The sequence below is a fragment of the Lycium barbarum genome, chromosome 10, assembly GCF_019175385.1.
Source record: "Lycium barbarum isolate Lr01 chromosome 10, ASM1917538v2, whole genome shotgun sequence".
Classification (NCBI taxonomy): Eukaryota; Viridiplantae; Streptophyta; class Magnoliopsida; order Solanales; family Solanaceae; genus Lycium; species Lycium barbarum.
In genome coordinates, this window is record NC_083346.1 from 115,013,251 (window position 1) to 115,033,708 (window position 20,458).

The 20,458-nt window shown below is 34.9% G+C and overlaps 1 protein-coding gene and 2 long non-coding RNA genes across 3 annotated transcripts; 1 reads left to right on the forward strand and 2 right to left on the reverse strand.

Annotated features, from left to right (window-relative positions):
- Positions 1-2,322: 2,322 nt before the first annotated feature.
- On the forward strand, positions 2,323-7,207 carry LOC132616065 (WAT1-related protein At2g39510-like). The gene is made up of 7 exons (XM_060330671.1): positions 2,323-2,578; positions 3,587-3,649; positions 3,753-3,869; positions 4,443-4,686; positions 4,936-5,100; positions 5,662-5,813; positions 6,500-7,207. Exons 1-7 carry the CDS (start codon positions 2,370-2,372, stop codon positions 6,675-6,677), a joined length of 1,128 nt encoding a protein of 375 aa, XP_060186654.1. The 5' UTR covers positions 2,323-2,369; the 3' UTR covers positions 6,678-7,207.
- LOC132616070 (uncharacterized) lies at positions 5,824-19,444 on the reverse strand. Its single transcript, XR_009572974.1, has 3 exons — positions 19,334-19,444; positions 18,457-18,541; positions 5,824-6,087 (listed from the first exon to the last, which is right to left on the reverse strand). It is a non-coding gene; the product is annotated as an uncharacterized LOC132616070 (long non-coding RNA).
- On the reverse strand, positions 10,552-13,076 carry LOC132616069 (uncharacterized). Its single transcript, XR_009572973.1, has 3 exons — positions 12,345-13,076; positions 11,899-11,944; positions 10,552-10,832 (listed from the first exon to the last, which is right to left on the reverse strand). It is a non-coding gene; the product is annotated as an uncharacterized LOC132616069 (long non-coding RNA).
- Positions 19,445-20,458: the final 1,014 nt, after the last annotated feature.

The window sequence follows — 20,458 nt, forward strand, 5'->3', positions numbered from 1 at the left end:
GATTGTTACAGTGAAATATTGTTATAGGAGAATAATTGTCGTAGAGAAGTCTGACTACATATGGATTATGCATGAGCGTTTGATCTTGTGTGCTGTAGTAATCCCTGTTACTAAAAACTTATGTCTCCAATACGTTATTGTTAATTTGTACAGCAAAATTATCAAATTATCACTTGCAATTTTGAAAGAAAAAAAAAAGATTTATTCTCAATCAATTATTTTCTCTTTAAGATAAGAGAAAAAACATTCACCTTTACTTGAATTCATTTATTTTCAACATTGCTTAACATATGAAAAGAATGTAATTGTAAAGGCACAAATCATCTATTCAGAAAATTCCATCTCGAGTTAAAACTTAGAAAATCTCTTCAGAGAAGTACCACAGGGTCTTTTCAACAAATACTTCGAAATGCCTAATTATACCATTTTTAGCTATTAATAAATTTTAATGGAGAAGGTAAAGTTAATCTTCAGCTTTAGTTTCCTATTTTATCCAAACAAACAAACTCCAAAATCATATTCAAACAAACAAACTCCAAAATCATAGTGGTGTACTGGTGTCCACTTCATAGCTATTAATTACTCACTTTTCACATGTAATACAAGTACAAACAGTCAACATTATTTACCCACTCTTTTAAACCTCCAATAAGTAGACTGGTTTTGATTTTAATAATATTTTATTTATGATGCATATGATAAACCTCATAAATCATTATTCTGATTTGCTATATCTAATATTCTAAAGAATCTAATCTCATCTGCATGTCGACTCAAATGAACACGTTTGCTTAGTGCAATGTAATGATTAAAAGTACTTCTATCGCCTTGTCACTTGCCACTTGTCAGCACCTATAATTCATCGTATTTTATGTTGAAAACTGCCACCTGTTTTTTGGATTTTGATCTTCCTTACATTGTTTTCTTGGTAAAACAAAATTGATTTTACTCACAGTCACACTTATACGCACAAGTGAAAATTGTCAGTTGATCAAGTAAAAGCGAGAATCTAAACATTATAATAGCTACTGTTTTTGCATATATTCATGTGACACTCTTTTTGGAATAATTTCAATAATATATAATATTTTTTTTGGGATAATTTCAATAATATATAATTCACCATAGAAAATTACATCCACATACCTATATTTTTAATTTATATCCACATAGCTAACTTTTTTTGCAACAATGTTTATACGCATGATATACAACATTATACATCTACTGAAGATAATGTATCAATCTTGTATAAAAGTGTATAACAATGTATAAGAGGTGTTTATACACACTTCTACACTGTTATACAATATTATACACACATAATATGAACCTGTCCACATTAAAATTATTAAATCAATGCATTTAGATTTCCTAATAGTCATATGGATAACATCAAACTTATGAACCTAGATATTTAAACATTTAAGTTTGCTATTTTCAACATCACTTCTTAAAGTTAAATGTCTTTTCTTCAATTAATGTTGATGATTTTAGCTTTGCTTTCAACATCTCGTGTTTGTGTACACCTTCACAACTATAGCCAGTTCATTCTCTAAGTTTAGGCTATAGCAAACACAAACTCACGAAACGCTTTTCTTATCTTATGTTCCTATTTTATAATGTCCTTCAAGACTTAAATCTTCTCGATGAGATGTTCTTCTCTTCACAAATCCGGAGAATTCACTCTTCTTTTGCAAATAGCCGTCCTCTCAACAAGACCTCTCAAGCCTAGATACATATTTTCAATGGAGATTGCCAAAGTCTTCATCTTTACACCTTTCAGGATCGAACCAACGCTCTGACACTACTTGTTGAAAATATTCAGGCTGGCCCTTAGTACTATCATAGGATACAAAGAGGATGGAAGAGGGTGAAATACATATTGAACTCACTTCATATCATTAGAAAGCCTTCAATCTTACATAATAACATTACAAGGGGATTTATATAAGTGCTAAAGAATGATTCTAAACATAAAACTACTATTCACACACATACTATGAACTTGACCACATTAAAATCATCAAATCATGCACCTAGATTTCCTAATAATCATATGGATATACCAAATTATGAACCTAGACATTTAAACATTTAGGTTTACTATTTTCAACAACCTCTTCGTCAAAAGTTGTTTAGCTTGATGAAGAAGTGTTTAACTGAACACTCCCATTATTTTAGTATAACAAAAGATAGTGGAATCCGTAGGTAATTAAATTGATGATATGGAGACGTGCTTAAATCACTTTAATGTTGTTGTCCCCTATATATACCACTCAAGGGAGAAGTTTGTTACTATAAATTACACAAAGCAATTAAAACAACATTATAAGCATTTGTTCATCAATTTTAGTTTTATTGTAAGCATGTCAACTAATACAAAGGAATGTTTATTGAAGTGTGTGAAGAAAGCTAAGCCATATTTGGCTGTAATTCTCTTGCAATTTGGATATGCAGGCGCAGCAATTATAGCAAAAAATGCTTTGAATGATGGATTTAGCCATTACACTTTTGCTGTTTACAGAAATGTCTTTGCTGTTGTTGTATTTGCTCCTTTTGCTGCTCTCCTAGAAAGGTAATCTTTAATTTAGTAACCACTCCTAACTTTTTCCTCACATAGTCACAAACACAAATCAGCAACGAATTCAGAATTTAAATATTACAATCCGTATTGAGCGGGGCAGAGAAAAGGGTGATGGGTGATGGTGATCAGTGAAACATCCTTCGCCGGAAAAATCAGTGAAACATCCTTCGGCGAAAAATTATCTTCTATCTTTTATGTTTATATTAAATCTTGAACACCCTTAACAATTTTTCTGGCTTTACTTGCCACTGAATTTGAGTTGTAAAATCCGATTTTGAGCGGGAGCGGAGCTATGCACCCTTAGCAAAAGGTGTGATTGATTGAACACCCTTCCATTTGGTGGATGTAGCTCAGTGCTACGAGTTCAACTCACCTCAGAATTTTTGACATGGAAAATAGATATATATGTATAAAACAACAAAATTTTAACAAATATTAGATTATGATCCATATATAATTTTAAGAGAATAGGGAATTTAGTGCTAAGAATTTTAAAGGTTGATCATGAGCCCATCCATTTAAAATTCTGGATCCACCTCTGCACTCTTCATCGAAAAATTATATCGTATGCATATATAGGTCAAATATTATGTCGTAGATCATGAATACCCTTCGCGATTTTTTTGACTTCATTAGTGGTTCTAAGTTGAAAGATATCGGGTTTCGAAATATATACATCTGATTCTATTCAATACTTATTTTTTTTTTCTCACATATATACACACACTCACAACACAAACCAATGGAGAATCCATAATTTAGATATTACTGTGCCTTTTGAGCAGGGGCGAAGTAGTAACGTACCTTTAGCGTACTCTTCGCAGAAAATTTATATTATGTACCGTATGTCAAATATTACTTTTTATTTGTATATATTAAATCTTAAATAAGCTTGGCGATTTTCCTGACTTCACCACTAACTTTGAGCATTGAGACGTTATTTTATTTAGATGAAGTATTTAGTTAGAAACTAATGTCATATTTCTTTTTAACATACAGGAAAATAAGGCCAAAAATGACTCTATCCATTTTCTGGAAGATTATGTTGCTGGGCTTGTTGGAGTAAATATTCCTGATATATATTACGGATACACATTTTCTTATAAGTGATTTAATTTATTATATTCATTCTAATGATGTTTTAAAACTAAATTATTCTTTGCAGGCCTGTCATCGACCAGAATTTATATTACGCAGGCATGAAATATACCACTGCTACTTTTACAACAGCAATGTGCAATGTTCTTCCAGCCATCACTTTTTTGTTAGCCTGGATATTAAGGTAAAATAGGCCATTTTTTGCAAATTATTAGTTTATTACGTGCACTTAACTCCCATTGATAGATCAAAACAAAAAAAATTGGCCAAACTAGATATTAAAGATATTAGTGAATTTAAGTTCTGTGCACAAATTTATTTACACTTTCATGTTAAATTGACCTACAATAACATAGCCGGAAAAAAAAATAGTAACTTGAAAAATAAAACACATAACTTTGTCATATATAAAGAATAACTTTACTAAAGAATTTGCACGAAACCATGGACTCTAGTCAAGACGAATGTAAATCCTAAGACCAATCATTAGTGCTTATATAAGTGCCATACAAGTACCCAAAAAAAAAATGTTTTAAAAAAAGAGAAGTGTAGATGTAGGTTAGTGGATCAGGTAATTTCCAATGATATGGGATAAAGTTTAGTTTTTATGTTTTTATGAAGTGATTGTGCTAAATCTTTTTCATATTATCAAGTCCCTTAACGTATAATTATCGGCGGCGTAATTATATTATTACATTATCAGTGTGTACAAGTTAATTCACGTGGAATAATGGGTGATGACTTGAACATAATGTAGGCTTGAGAATGTGAATATATGGAAACTACCTAGCCAAGCAAAAATAGTGGGGACAATAGTAACACTTGGAGGTGCAACTATAATGAGCCTTGTTGGAGGACCAACAATTGGATTGCCACGGACCAAACATCATGTTCCAAGTATTGTCACTCATGTTGCTTCTCCAACTGAGCTCAATCGTGTTAAAGGTGCTCTCTTCATTGGTGTTGGTTGTTTCTGTTGGGCCTGCTTTTATAACCTTCAGGTAGTATGTTAGAAATAGTATTTACTGGTCATAGTTCTGTCTTGAGAAATAATTACCGAGTGAAAATTTCAGGATACTATCCCGAGGTTTTCTTCTATTATCATTAATAGATTCTGATACACATGAAATATCAAATATAACATATTTAATTATGTGTCCAGTCAAATATCATTACGTCAACTAAAATGAATAATTCAATTTTATTTTCGGTTTTTTTCTCAGTATAATAATATTTCTATATATTAATAGGCAATCACGTTGAAGACATATCCAGCAGGATTGTCCTTGACATGTTTAATATGCATGGCTGGGGCTCTACAAGGTACTGCACTTACACTTGTGGTCCAAAGAGGCAATTCTGCAGTTTGGTCCCTTCACTGGGGCACTAGCAAATTCTTTGCATCTGTTTACTGTGTAAGCCTAAAAATTTCTTAATTCATTCTTCATACTAATATTTTACTCTACTGTTAGTGTAAGAGATTTTTATTTGATCATGCTAACTCTAAATTGTTGTAGTCAATAACTTATTTTGTTTTCAAGATTATAAATTTTATATTTTAAGAAGGCTTTCGTCAGGGATGGATATCCTAGTGGGTTTGGCAAAACTCAAAAACTGTAGCTCAAATCCTATATTTATTTATTTTATTTTATTTTTAAAAACAGGAAGTTAGCACATGGCCGCTCGGCCAAAAACATCACAGCCTCATACAGTATACATATATTAAACATATGCCTACTACTTTTTTGTGCTGGCGGCTAATATGTATATTAAATAATCTATTTAGAACACATAAGTTTAAAATTTTGCATCTGCCTCAGGCATACGTGTAAATATTCTTTGGTAACTTGATTATGTAAAAGAAAATCTTTTACACTGACGGTATATAAAACTTAAACTCGTACTATATTATTATTGTTATATCGGTAATTATCTAGTACAACTTAATTTATGCATGAAAATTTTTATGGATGCAGGGAGTTGTTAATTCTGGGATTGGCTATTATATTTCTGGATTAATAATGGAGGCCAAAGGACCAGTTTTTGTCACTGCTTTTAATCCTCTCAACATGGTTATTGTTGCCACTTTGGGGTCATTTATTTTATCTGAACAGCTCAACTTGGGAAGGTATTTAAATGGTTATTATCTCCTTTTTTGCGTTGTTAACGAATTTAAATTATGTACACTGGCAGTAAAATATTTTAGTATCATTTAACATGTGAGAGACCCACAAGGGTTGGGTGATTAATTTTTCACATGGAAGACCTGGGATCGATTCCCCTCACCAACAGCCTTCTCAGTCAAAGCTCGTAGCACTGAGCTTGCCTAGTGCGGTTTGCGAGCTATTGCACAGTGAGCAAGTTACCCAGTGCTCACCCGAAAGATAGCGGCTGCGGGTTTCCTGAGAATTCCAAAATAAAATAAAATGTAAAGGTGGATTAGTTACTTAAAATAAGACCTCAGAAGTAACTTGATTATGTAAAAAAAAAAACTAAATTAAAACATCAATACATCAAACTCAAACTCTTTGCGCTGGTGATGGAGGATTGTTTAAGATTCATTTGTGAGGTCTTATTTCAAGTAGAGTTACTAAAAAAAAATAGCTGGAAAATTCGTAGTTAGTTCATAGTTAAATTGTAAGTACTAATAGAATTTTTTTAATAATTCATCATTAATCAATCGTTAGATGTAATTAACGATGTCTTTTTTTGTTATTTAAAGACAAAGTTGGCCGTCGTTTTTTTTTTTTTTTTTTGGTTGAATTTTACAAAATGAAATTTTCTAATTTAATTTTGTGCTGCTTTTTAATGTAGGGTGTTGGGAGCTGCTATCATTGTTATTGGATTATACCTAGTAATATGGGGTACAAGCAAGGATGACAGAAAATCCTCAAAAATATTGAGCACAACTGAAGATGTTGAATCAGTTGATAAAGAATTAGCTGAGATAAAATCTTCAAATCATGCCGTAATTAGAGAGGAGTCTGCTTAAGAAAACTAATTAAGACTTAATTATAATTTAGTGATATCGACCAACGATATCTGATGTATGAGTTTAATTTTTATTATCTTTATTATTTCCTTTTTTTTTTCTAATCTCATAATGTGTTTTTTTTTTTTTTGGAAAATAAGTCTAGCACTACTGGAGGCTGGATTTTGGTTAATATTTGATTAAGTAATTTTCTCAACAGAGAATGCCTTTTTTTTTTTTTTTTTGGTTCTTCTTTTTTTCGCCTTTCTTTAGTTAGGTTCACCAATTGCATGTTGTATCAATTTATGCAAATAGCGCGCATAATTATAAAGTAACTTGGAATGACAAAGAAGAAACAAGTTATCCATGAATTTGGGATAGTAGGAGCTATTTCGATCACATGAATAAAAATGTTTCTCTATCTCAATTTATGTGACACGATTAAATTGTGCACTTAAAAAGAACGTTTTTTTTAATTTTATTTATAACATCAACAGTGTTATTTTGGGGATGGACTCAATGAAAATAGTGGACATGATCAAAGGAACGTCTAAAGGTTGACGTCTTATGTCCCTTCTTTTGTACACTTTTGCTCATAATAGATACGATAGGGGTCCAAGCTAAGTCAAAAAACACATAACCTCCTCCTTTATTCTTGACTAGTATTCGTACTCGCGCGATACGCAGTTGATGTAAAAAAAAATTAATTGCAGCGAATTCTATATATCAAAGTATTAAATATGTAAGATTACCGTTGTTCAAACTTCAAAATTTCATTATTCACCTCCCTGCAGATCTTTGGTTGATATTTCTAATGATATCTTATCAAAGTTATAGCTAAAAAAATTCACCTATGTTTGAAAAAACACATGCACTACTATAAATATTTTTTGTTAATTTCAACTGTCGATTACTTACTTTTAAAAAAAATTAAAACTGATCGTAAGATTTCGCAATTATGCATTTGATTATTTTTATTGTGCGTTTAATCTTCTATTTGAATTTTTGGATTCCCATTCACATTTAATTTATATTCCTTTTATTGGTGATAATAGATAAATGGTAGAACAAAAAATTTCATTTAAGATGGCTTTTAGAGAGTAATATGATTTAAAATAATGAAGTTAAGATATATTCATATACGAATCCGCGACTTAAGTAGCACAAAAAATAAAAAGTTGAACCAAACTAGTATAAAAAAAAAAAAACATAAGTAGTATTCACGCACGAAATTCGTGCGTGAAAGGACCAAACTGCAAAAATGCAGCTTGACCCTTTCACGCACAAAATTCATGCGTTAAAGGACCAACTTGCAATAATACCATATACTCCTTTCACGCATGAAATGTAATAGGATATACTCCATTCACGCACTAATTTCATGCGTGAAACCATTTTGCCTTTCACGCATGAATTTAGTCCGTGAATGGAGCATTATTTGACCGTTTTAAAGGATCAACTTGCAATAATACCATATACTCCTTTCACGCACTAATTTCAAGCGTGAAGCAGCACAGTTTTTTTTTTTTGGTCTTACCTTTCAAATCACATTTTTTTCCATACTTTGGGCAAAGATTAGTCATGTTTCAAAATCCCAAAATATCAATATTTTATATAAAACTTAATATCTTTTTTTGCGTACAATAATGTCGGCTCATTACATCAAGTCCACCTAAACGTTTGGATAACCGTTTTAGGGGTTCTAAGGTGCCCCGAAGTAAGTTTTGAAACTTGTCTATTTATAGGGTTTTGATTTAAGTGTTTTATTATATTTGAATGTTCAAATATAAATATTTGATTTAATAATAATTCATCCAATACGAGAGGTTTATACTAATTTAAAAATAATTCATTTCATCTAATTACAATACTAATTCAAAGTAATACAATAATAAATTACAATAATAATACAATTTTCAAGTTCTAGAGACTCTATTACTTCGAGAGGTGCTTGTACTACCACGGCCTTGTTGCCCACAGGAACGCTTGTCATGGCCATATTGCTTACAGGTAGAGCACTTGCGAGAATAAGTTCTTTCACTAACATCCATTTGATTGGGTCTACGACTTCGTGAGTTAATGCCCAATTTCCTGATGTAATCCTTGTTAGCAACCATCGAAAACGGCTCGTTTGGCCAATAAGCTTCATTACCAAGTGGGTGGAATTGACCGGAATATGCTCTAAGGTAACTGTGGACCTTGTATTCCCCCGCCACATAACTTGTTACCGTTTTTCTCATTCTCTCGAAGCACTTGACAGCATGAGAACATGGCATGTGATACGTTTGCCACTTACCACAAGTGCACGTTCTTGTTGCCTCATAAACGTTATGCACGTTGCCACCCTTACCGTTGTGATAACCCGTCCTAACTTCGTAGACATGTCGAATTGGGTCATACTCGGTCATTTGGTGGTGCTCACATTTTTTTCGATAATGCTCCATAATTTTGAAGGGCTTTGGCATCCATGTCCCGCCGTCGGCTAATATCGCTCTAGCTTACCTTGTCCTAACAACAAATCGCTCCACAACCTGCTTGAAAGTCATTCTCACCATTGCGGTGACAGGTAGTCCTCGAGCTGATTTCAGCAAGCCATTGAAAGATTCTGAGTTGTTTGTTGTGAGCATGCCCCATCTTTTGCCTCCATCAGCATGAAGCGTCCATTTTTCAACTTCGAGCTTTATCAACCAAATATATGCGGGTTCACTCACTGCCCTGATCAGATCCATTTTTGCAGCCCATTTTCGTTGTTGATGCTCCATCGCAGCCCCCCACATCAATTTGTTTAGAGTGCCATTGTGAAACGTTGATTGCAAATTTTCCTTCAAGTGCCTTAAACAATAGCGATGGTAAACAAAGGGAGGCTGCCACCCTGGTAAATTAGCCATATTGTGCAATATGCCTTTATGACGATCAGACAACACGCATATGCCGGTACGATCCTTAATAACATGAGTTTTCAAATGGGTCAAAAAGATCCCTCATGTGTCGTTTCTCTCGTTAGCGGCAATTGCGAAAGCAAGAGGAAATATTGACCCATTGGCATCCATTCCTATTGCAATTAGGAGCTTGATGTCGTAGGCACCATATACATGTGTACCATCTATGGATATCACTGGTCGGCAGTGAGCAAAACCATCAATGCATGGTTTGAATGTCCAAAATACGAAGTTGAAGATTTTACCCTCTATAAGCCGCCACTCTACAACAGTACCATTATTAAAATGTTGTAGAGCTGCCATATACCTTGGCAGCGATTGAAAAGAAGTATGCCAATTTCCAAAGACCATCTCAAAAGCGCGTCTACGCCCGAGAAATCCCTTTCTGTTGCTTATAGTTTTTCTATATATGGTTTGAACGTTTCGAATACAATCTTTGATGGGGATCCTGCACAAGTTTAAACAAACAACATTTAGTAATTGATCTTTTAATCGATATAAGACATATGATGTACTAGGTAGGATAAGTTACCTTGGCGTTTTGGCAATGTCCTTAAGTAATACTTGAGCATAACGTCATTTCACGCACAGATTTTAGGGTTTATGTGGTAGTTGCTGCACTTTCAATTTACGATATGAAACAATAATAAAGACTAAATATGCAAAAAAAAATATGTTATTTACGATAAATTTTACAACACTAATGTATATACACTATCGAGGATGGGTCCCACATGTAGTATGCCGGAGACTATCCCTAGGCCTAAGGTTCATACCATCCCCACCGCCCTCGTCATCGTCTCCATCGCCTTTTTTCCTCTTAATAACAGGGCGCTTGTCATGACCCAACCCCGTGGGCCGCGACCAGTGCCCTAGCTGGGCACCTATACGTACCCGATACCCAAATTAGCATATTCACAAATAATATAATAATAATATTAGTGGACGCTACAGAATTTAGCATAAAAAGCAGACTTGGCACACATAGGCCGATAAGGCCATCATAGAACAAAGTATCCCAAACATATGTACAGAACCCACACAGATATATCCACAGACCTCTACAGAACATAACATAATCATAAGACGGGACAGGGCCCCGTCATGCCCAGAACAATGTACATATCCAGATAGCAGTGACAGACTGTACCAAAAGATGGGCTCTGAAGAAGAGAGCGCCCCAAAATAGCAGAAATGGGATCCTAAACGTGTGGATCAGCGAACCTGTCGTCTGTACCTGCGCGGCATGAAAACGCAGCCCCCGAAGAAAGGGGGTCAGTACGAAATATGTACTGAATATGTAAAGCGGAATCACAGAAGTCAAATCATAACGGTTACAGAAAGTGAGTACAAAATCCAGAGTGTCAGATGCATATTTCCAAAACAAACAGAATGTGTACAGAAACATATGTCATATCATATCCGGCCCCTGCCACGGGACTCGGCAGACAGAACGTGGCCACCCTCCCGACACTGGTGCCACAATACAGAGGAATCAGAAAAAGGGGCGTGGCCCCGTATCATAAAATGTCATATCAAAATGGCCATAACAGATCAGATCATAATAGGCGGACATGGCAAATCATACTCCACAGACCCATGTATGCGTATACCTGCCCCCTCACATCGGGACGCGGCGAACAATGCAGAGAATCACGCTTGACAACATATCCTGGCCCGGGCTCAGTGTGGGAAACATTGGGGCATCCACGAATAGAGTAGTGAGAGACTAATGCAATTTAAAAATACCATAATTGTTTTCAAAGACTCGAAGAGGCATATCAAAGATAAACAAATCCAATGAAGACGGACGGAATCATAATAGATGCATTTCGGGTATCATAATAAATTACAGAAATATAACCTCCCTGAAGTCATTCCGAGTGTCAAAATAATTTATAAGATTTAATAGAATATTTAAAACAATATTCGTTATGCGGTTAGTAGGGTAATCAAAACATTTCTTTCAAAAATCGCTTAAAAAGGAAGCTTTAGCACATTAAGGGCAAAACCGGGAATAGTGGGCCCGCCTCGGGACAAATAAGGCGACGGGCTCAAATTATGCCCTCTAAGCTTATGGTATCACCTAAGAAAGTTCTACAAGCATTCTATGACTTTCCAAGTAATTTGGAGCAAAGTTGCATTATTTCAAGAAAAGTGTACCAAAGTAGTTCAATTCTACTGAAGGAAAAACTGAAATTTTCTCTTGCGGATTCCGAGGGCCAAGAGGTCCTTCGAGGCCCGGATCCGACCCTAACACATTAAGGGCATGCCAAGGGAAGAATTGGGGTTGCTTTACATACCTGTCGTAGATCAACCGTAACCAAGCTTGCTTCGTCGCCCTTTAGCCTATTTAATTTGAGAGTAACACTATTATTAATAAATTACGACTTCCCAAACATATAAATTTACATCCAATCACTTATGGGGATCACTTCTTAGTTCATACTTCTTGATTAGTGTTCTGATTAGTTAAGATCTTAACGGAAATCGGGCAGCATTTCCCCTGTATAACTCGCCTAACCCGAACTTCCAATTAATCTCCGATTATCACAACAATACCAACAATAATGAAATCATATCAAATCTTTAAAATCCAGCCCATAAACAACTCAAAAATATACCTCAAATCAGCCCACACTACAATAATAACTTACCCGATTTCCCTCAATTAATTTCGTTGTTCCCATCTAACAATTTAGCTATACCGGGATGAATTTAAATATACCTAGGAGAGAATAAATCTTACCTTATATGCCAAAAAATAATCCTCTGCCACCTTACTTCAAAATCTCCGATTTACTATCACCCGGAGGAAACCGACTCTACGTCGTTATTCACGTTTTCCTCAATAGTTGAACTTGGTATCTTCTTTTCGGGAAGAGTATATCGTCTCCAATATATTGGTGGGTGCTACAGTACCATTCCATAGGGATATAACGACTAAAATGGAAGTGAAATGGAATCAACATGTATATTTCATCTAAAGGAAAAGAAAGAAAGAAAAAAAATATGAAAAGGAACCAATAGTTTTCTTCCTAAAGTTGCACGTAGCAGCCCCTTGTGTCTCTATTAATCTTTCCTTTCCCTTTTCTTTAGAATATACTAAGAATAATCTTACCCCATATGTCCACTTTAGTGCCTACCTTAACTTCCTATCCCAAAAAAAACGTGTAAACAACCTACTATGCATAACGTTAGTCATTCTTCCAAATGCTTGCCACGTTTCACATGGGAATTAATCATCCATATGAATTTATCCACGTAATTCTAATAGTACCATAATTAACTCCTTACTCTCCCATTGTGTTCTAATGTTTAATCTATTTACCCATATAATTAATTCTTTGATCTCAATTTACTTTAATACCAATTATTTTTAATACACTTCATATACTCATTCCCATGATTATGTGATGTAGCACTAGTCCATAGTCCCTTTTGGTACACACAAAATATTGTTTCTATACTAAATAAAATTTAAAAGCAATTCGTGTACTAAAAAAACAAAATCGGGGATTTACAAGCCCTTGTCTCATATCCCAAAAATAATCTCGTCCTTAAACTTACGTCGATTAGCTTAGAATAATTCGACGTATGAAAATACGGGATATAACAGCGCTCCAAGTCATGATCATCATCTCTTTGCCTGGCACGTGCTCCCTTGACTAGAACGTGCTTCTTCTTGGGATCTGGTCCCGCTGGCACACTCAGAACCTCAGGCTGAGTTAGGTCTGGTATCTCGAACTCTACCTCGTCGGGAGTCGCCACCTCAGGCGCCGAAGGATGAACCTGAAAAGTATATAATAATTAGTACCATTTATTATTTATATTGAATACATTAACGTTATTTATTTAATAGAACCTGTGTGTCAACGGGCGCCTGAGTAGGCTCCTGAGATAGGTGTGGTGGTGAATATGAGGTAGTCTCCTAGATGGGTCGCTCTTGTGGACCCACAGGCGTAGAACAATGAACCTGAAATAATATATAAATAATTTGGATTTGATGTATTCTAAAATGGAACTGAAATAAAAAATAATTAATAAATTATTTTCACTTTATTGTAAAAGTCAAACCTGTGTGTCGACGGCCTCCATAGATGCCTGGTGAGAGGGCTCCTGAGCGGCCGCTGGAGCAGGAGATGCAGATGGTGCCACATCAAACACGAAGTCGTCGAACATGGAGTCGTCGAACTGCAAATGTAGGCCACCCTGTAGATCACGAACATGCCGCTCACCCTGTGGATCACGAACTGGTGGATCTGAAAGTGAAGGCCAGGGCACATAACCTGAAAAAAGGTCCGGCGTATACAGAGGTGTCTGTGAAGTCGACGGCCGGGAATGAGGAGTCGATGGGATATCTGTCGACGGAGCGTCATCACCTCTGCCAGCCCTAGCACCTCTGCGACGGCCACCAGCTCCTCGGCGACCACGGCTACCTGCTGCCCCAGGTGGGGCACGGGGAACACGCTCATGGAGACGCTCAAAGTCATGTGCCTGTCTCATACCAGTCTCGGCAAGCTCAATCATCCGTGCTGCGAACTCCGCCGTCTCGGGGGACTCCATACGGGCAGTGCTCTCATAGCGCATCGTCTGAACGGTCCGTACCTGCATATGTTTGTCAATATTAACAATTGAATAAATTTGTAAAGTAGTACATAAGACGATGGTTTAAGTTTAAGACTAATAAAACTTACCAGCGCCTCGTATGCTCCTGCGAGAGCTACATATCCCAGGCCATCTGGACGACGCCTAGAGGGGTTGCCAATAATGATGCGAGTGATCCGCATGTACCACTCCATGTACACATGGATGGGAGTGTCATGTCCGACCACCGCTAGGCTCGCCATCCTCACATCCCAACTCTGGACCTGCTGCTGCATATGGAGTCGCCATGCATCATCGACGCCCGCACGCTCGTCCCTCGCATAGTGGTCATGCTCCCAAACCGTAGCCACGAGTATATTCTGTACATACCCAAACTGCCGTAACACGCGGTCGGGCGCGTGATACTCAACGATATCCATATGTATCAATGGACACCGCGACATCCACATGTGCTGACCAGCCCTACAAAACGCCGGCAGCTCATCCAAAATATGATCATACGGCGTCCATATAAAATCCTGTAAAAAGAATTGAACTAGTTAACAACAAAAGACTAAAATAGTAGTTATGTGGTCTAGCGTGTGAATCCAAAATATGAACATACCGTCTGCGCCGTCATGCCGTCTAGATGATCCCTAAACGGGAGAAGGTTGTGGTGCGTCTCCACACGTCGGCGTACGCCTCGCGACCATCTCCGCGCGTATGGCATCGGGACAGTAAGATAGTCAGCGAGAGGGTCAGCTGGTATGGGCTGAAAAGGTCTCAACCTAGTCCACACCCATATCTAATATAGTCAATTAAAAAAAAATTATCAGTCGTCGTTTTAAATAAATATATTTTGTGTATAATTACACACACTTAAATATATTACCAGAAGAAGCGAGGAAAATGCAGGGACCTCTACCCTCGTGCCCATAGAACATCGGCATAATCCTCGATACATGTAGCCCAGCACAGCAGCGCCCCAACTATAACATCCTATCTCGGCGAGATCGTCGATATACCGAAGATACCTCAAGCTCATATGCGAACCCGAAGTGTTCGGGAATAGGATGGCCCCGAATATGATGAGTAGGTATAGACGCGCACGTCGATCAACATCAGCCTGAGGCGTGTCCTCTCCAATCGGATGCTGCATGTCTGTGAGGCGCAAGTGAGCGTAAAGGGCCGACAATAAAAGCCGACTCTGGCCGGAAATATGACCATCCAGAGCCGGGAAACCGGTGAGCCTAGTCAACTCACCCCGGTAAGGCGACAGCACAGGAGGCTCCTCAATATACAATGGGCGTCCATCAACCTCTAGCCCATAAATGACCTCCACATCCTGAAGGGTAATGGTAGCCTCACCGGTGCGGAGATGAAATGTGTGCGTCTCCGGTCGCCACCTCTCAATCAATGCCGTCACTAGCGACCTATCGTGCTGTACCCGACCAACTTCGACGCACCGGTAGATACCACCCCGACGTAGTATATCCAGGACACGAGGATGTGGTGGGCGAGCAGCTAAGATCTCCCATGCTGAGTCCCCTAACCGGGTACGGACCTGAGACTCAGGCTGCAGGTCGGATGTCCATATATGTTGCGACCTATGCTCGGGCTGAAGATACAGTAACTCTCGGTCGAAGGGCCCCGGATCAAGAGGGTGGTGATCCATCTATTTTACGCATTTTAAATAAATCATTAACAAGTAGTATTAGTATTAGTTATGTAATCTTTTATCGAATATTTTATTAAAGATTGTGGTGACCCATCTGTTTTACGTATTTTAAATAAATCATTAACAAGTAATATTAGTTATGTAATCTTTTATAGAAAATTATATTAAGGGTTTTCAATCCTAAGCTACGGGTTAAGAATCCTAAACTAACGGTTTTCATTCCTAAAATATAAAGATAAGTCAAATAATTAACAATTAGTTAGCATACAATTAGTATAAATAATTAATAAATAAACAAATAACTAACTAATCAAATAATTAACAAGTTATTATCACATATTTAATAAATAAACAATTAAGTAACTAATCAAAAAATTAATAAATTATTATCGTATATTTAACAAATAAACAATTAATTAACTAATGAAACAATTAAGAAATTATTAACAAATAAACAATTGGCTTAACAAAAACAAAATAAATAATTAGTCAGTCTAACAATTAATAAATACTTAAGTCGCTAATCCAACAATTAACAAATACTTAAGTCGCTAATCCAACAATTAACAAATACTAAATAAACAAGCAATAAATAATTAACTAATTAACAATAGATAAACAAATAAAAAAATGAAAAAATGGGCAGTCCCAACAGTGCACGGACTGCCCAAAAACGCAAAAAAAAAAAAAAAAAAAAAAAAAAGGGTAATGCACCACAGTTATACAATGATCATGCTTAGGATAATAATATATTTAACAATGTAATAGAAAATTCATAGTGAAATACCTAGATTGAAGCTTTTTTTGAGTTTTTGAAATATGTTATACGCCGCTCTATTCCGAAATCCAACCTTAGAAACTTGTTCCTACACTTCAATATACCAAGAATATTGAGTTTTGGATTGAAAAATAACACGAAATTATCGTTTTAAGGGGGGTGGGACCACTGAAACGGGGTTTAATGGGGGTGGGGAAGGGAGCAGTCGCTGGTGGGGAAGATGGGGTCAATATATGTTGACCCATTCACGCACGAATTTCGTGCGTGAAAGGAGTATATGGTATTATTGCAAGTTGGTCCTTTAACGCATGAATTTTGTGCGTGAAAGGGTCAAGCTGCATTTTTGCAGTTTGGTCCTTTCACGCACGAATTTCGTGCGTGAATACTACTTATGTTTTTTTTTTTTTTTTTGTACTAGTTTGGTTCAACTTTTTATTTTTTGTGCTACTTAAGTCGCGGATTCCTCTTGTCCTAATTTCTATTTAAGGGTAACAATTTTGACTTCAAGTTCCTAACTTAACAGATTGCACTGATGATGTGATTGAAATGAAACAAAAGTTCTTCTTATTTTGTTATGTTTGTGTTATATTGCAATTAACAGTGAAGTTTCTCGTCTTTATTTTTACTATTGAATTTATCTTATATGAGAATTTAATAGTATCTTTATATTTCTATTATGTTGCTTGGAATTCTTTCATTACTCTTTTTCTTTACCTAATTTATTAAGATATTAGTTACTGGGTACAATCCACCGAATTACTTTGCTCATTACAATTTTGAAAAGAATTCTCATCCCAATTCAATAGGTGTTATCATTCGATTTTTTTTCTTTTCTTTCTTGGTTATAGTTACTATTTGCACACTGTGATAGAACTTTTTTATTAGCTTGAAACTTGACTTATGACTTATTTGGTCAAGCTTGTGAGGATATAAAGCACATTTTTAATAGATTGGTCAAATAAAAATTATTTTTCCAACACTAACAAAAATAATTCTCATCAAATAGAAAATAATAAAACTTCAAAATACCTTTTCAGAAGGAAAAAAACATTATGCTTTTACGAAGAATCAACAAATTATAGCTGTTTTACAATAACCGAAGTTGAAGTTGCTCTTGATGCAGTTTACCACCATATAATCATAAGATTTATTTCATTCAAGTGCTTTTAATATCTTAAAGAGCCTTCATATCATGTCTCCTAATTTAAGTTATTTTGAAGTCTATATGTTTTTTTTTCCTGCCATGTATTGTTATCCAATTAAAAAGATACATACATTCACAATAGCTATATAAGTTAGTACTCCAGAAAGAAAAATAAAAGCAAGCAAAATAAAACAACAAAAAATAAGTTTTATATGAGCAGTGTTCTTAGGATAGTAAATAATGCCAGAAAAAAAATTATTGTACAAATATACATAATATATTTAGTCATTCAGTTATTCTTCGTGTGAATGATTAATTAGTATTATCTCTTCCAAATCAGACCAGCTGTGCAAAGTGCAAATCATGATTTCACGGCTAGAAAGATACCCTAACAAGATGTGCAAGTTAAAGAGCCCCTTGGGAAGTCCCATTCACCCTTGCTTGTTCCATTTGTCTTTGGTGTGCTCTTGCTACTACCGGCAGTTTATCTTTTGTATTTAAGAATTCATCATAAAATTATTTGATTTTTGTTTCTTACTAATTATGAACTGCTATGTGATATAGTATTATAAACAACTTTTAAGAAAATTAATTATCTGATGAGGAAGAAAGACTTCTGTTGAACATAAAATAAAGAAAATTCAAGTTAAATAACGAAGACCAATGATACGTACTTGTGACTTGAAGCATGTTCCAATTAGAACGTACATATAAAATTTTACTATGTCCAACAAATATCTTTATAGTCTTGATTATTCCCTGCATTTATCCAATACAAACAAATTTTAAAAAATTAAATTAAATTCGAGGTTAAGAAAAGTTGGTTGCAATAGAGGTACACCTGCTGCAGTTTTGAAATAAATGCAAAAACAGGAGTGTTATTATTTTTAACCATAAATAGATAACAATGGCCTACTCACCAAAAACTACGGACTGCCATCAGTCTACATAAAAAGTTTAATTAAGATAATTAACATCTAAGCGATTTCTTCACCGGGAAAAATAAACTAAAAAATTGCATCAAGGAGTAGCTAAGTAGCTAAGAACTGGGGTGGTCTTCTATTGTTCTTAAATAATAGTCAATATGATATGTCTCTCCATTGCATCTTCGAACTATTTTGTAGTCATTACTCTTCCGTAACACACAAACAAATTAAAGAAGAAGAAAAAAATTTATTACATAAAATTAAAAAAAAAATAGTAAGAAAATCTAGATATTTATTTTATTCATCACACTTGTTAAAAGGTGCACTTTATTGTTAATAAAACAAATTAAACTCTAGTTTATACACATGTAGGCTTTGGGCTATTTAGTCTTTACCTTCGTATACTTTACCGGATGCTACATAAATATCAATATCTTCACGTATTCAATATTACTCTTATTCCCTTTATGATTTCTCATTTAATTTCCTTGTGCCATACAAAATTGAAAATCTGCATAAAAGTAGGAGATATGAATACATAAAATCCCGTATAAAACTATTAAATCTTTAAAGTACATTACCATAATGATTCATTATATGAGAAAATGACCAAAAACTAATATACTTGGGATTTCACGTATAAAATTTCTGCCTTCGATATATCGTATCTTTTCTGGTTCTGTCCTCTCCGCCATAAAACATTCCAAGAATGTAAGCACATGAGGTTCAAACCTGTTAACAATACACTATTATTAACTTTTTCTTCACTAAATCTACAAAACTGCGCGCGAGTAATTAGTTCTTATTATCGAAAATTAACGTGTCTACAAAATACAGAGTAACGCAAGAAAACATAAGCTTTTTGCTGAGAAAAAAATATGAAGAACTTGTTATCATGGACTTTTAGAAAGTATGCAATATGCAGATACAAAAAAAAAAAATCAACTTTAGTTAGATAATAATAGAAATTAAAGAGAAAGGGGAAAAGGCTAACATTGATTTATATTTTGCTAAAAGGGTATATATATAAGAGTTAAGAAGCTAGAACTTCATGCCAACTCAATTTAATTTAAATTCAAATTCAAATGAGTTTGTTAAGAATAAACTTTTTAAACACAATAAATATTTGAAAAGATAAGATTCTCATGAATCCTTATCTTGTAATCGATACATTTTAGTTGGAATTTTTTTTTTTTTTTGAAATACATAAGACCCTTCAAATTAAAATTTGATATTATCACTCCATATCCTTGGCTTTTAAACTTTCCCATACGTTATTTTTCTCTCTCCCTTTCATCTTCTTTTCTTTCTTACTTTCTTTTGTTACAAAAAGAAATCAATTTTTACAAAATTTAATAGATATTTTTTTTTATTGAATACATGTAGAGTAATAATTTTTTAAACTGTGATTTCAATTTTTGTTTTGTTTATACGTACGGAAGTCAGAAATTCTTTTCAAGATCTCTTATTCATTAGGCTTTAAAATCAAACGATATCTTATGATATTCTAATTATATTTATATAATTTGTCAAGTACCTATTGGATAAGACTACTTTTAATTTGATTAGTTTCACTTTCTTCAAATTGTCTTAACTGTGTCCTAATAACATAAGAGTTCTTATCCCTAAGCACTCCTCATGGAGGTGAGCCGCGACGAAGTTTAATATTTCTCATTAGAAGTTGCTGAATGGCTTCTTCTTTCTTTTTATATTAAATTAATTAATTTAAATTTAAATATGCTTATATGTA

What these genes read in the sequence shown, in the direction of transcription:
- LOC132616065 (XM_060330671.1), top strand. Translation starts at nt 2,370, where the DNA reads ATGTCAACTAATACAAAGGAATGTTTATTGAAGTGTGTGAAGAAAGCT. An exon ending in ATGTTGCTGGGCTTGTTGGA is followed by an intron (nt 3,650 to 3,752) that starts GTAAATATTCCT and finishes TATTCTTTGCAG; the next exon opens with GCCTGTCATCGACCAGAATT. An exon ending in TTGTTAGCCTGGATATTAAG is followed by an intron (nt 3,870 to 4,442) that starts GTAAAATAGGCC and finishes AACATAATGTAG; the next exon opens with GCTTGAGAATGTGAATATAT.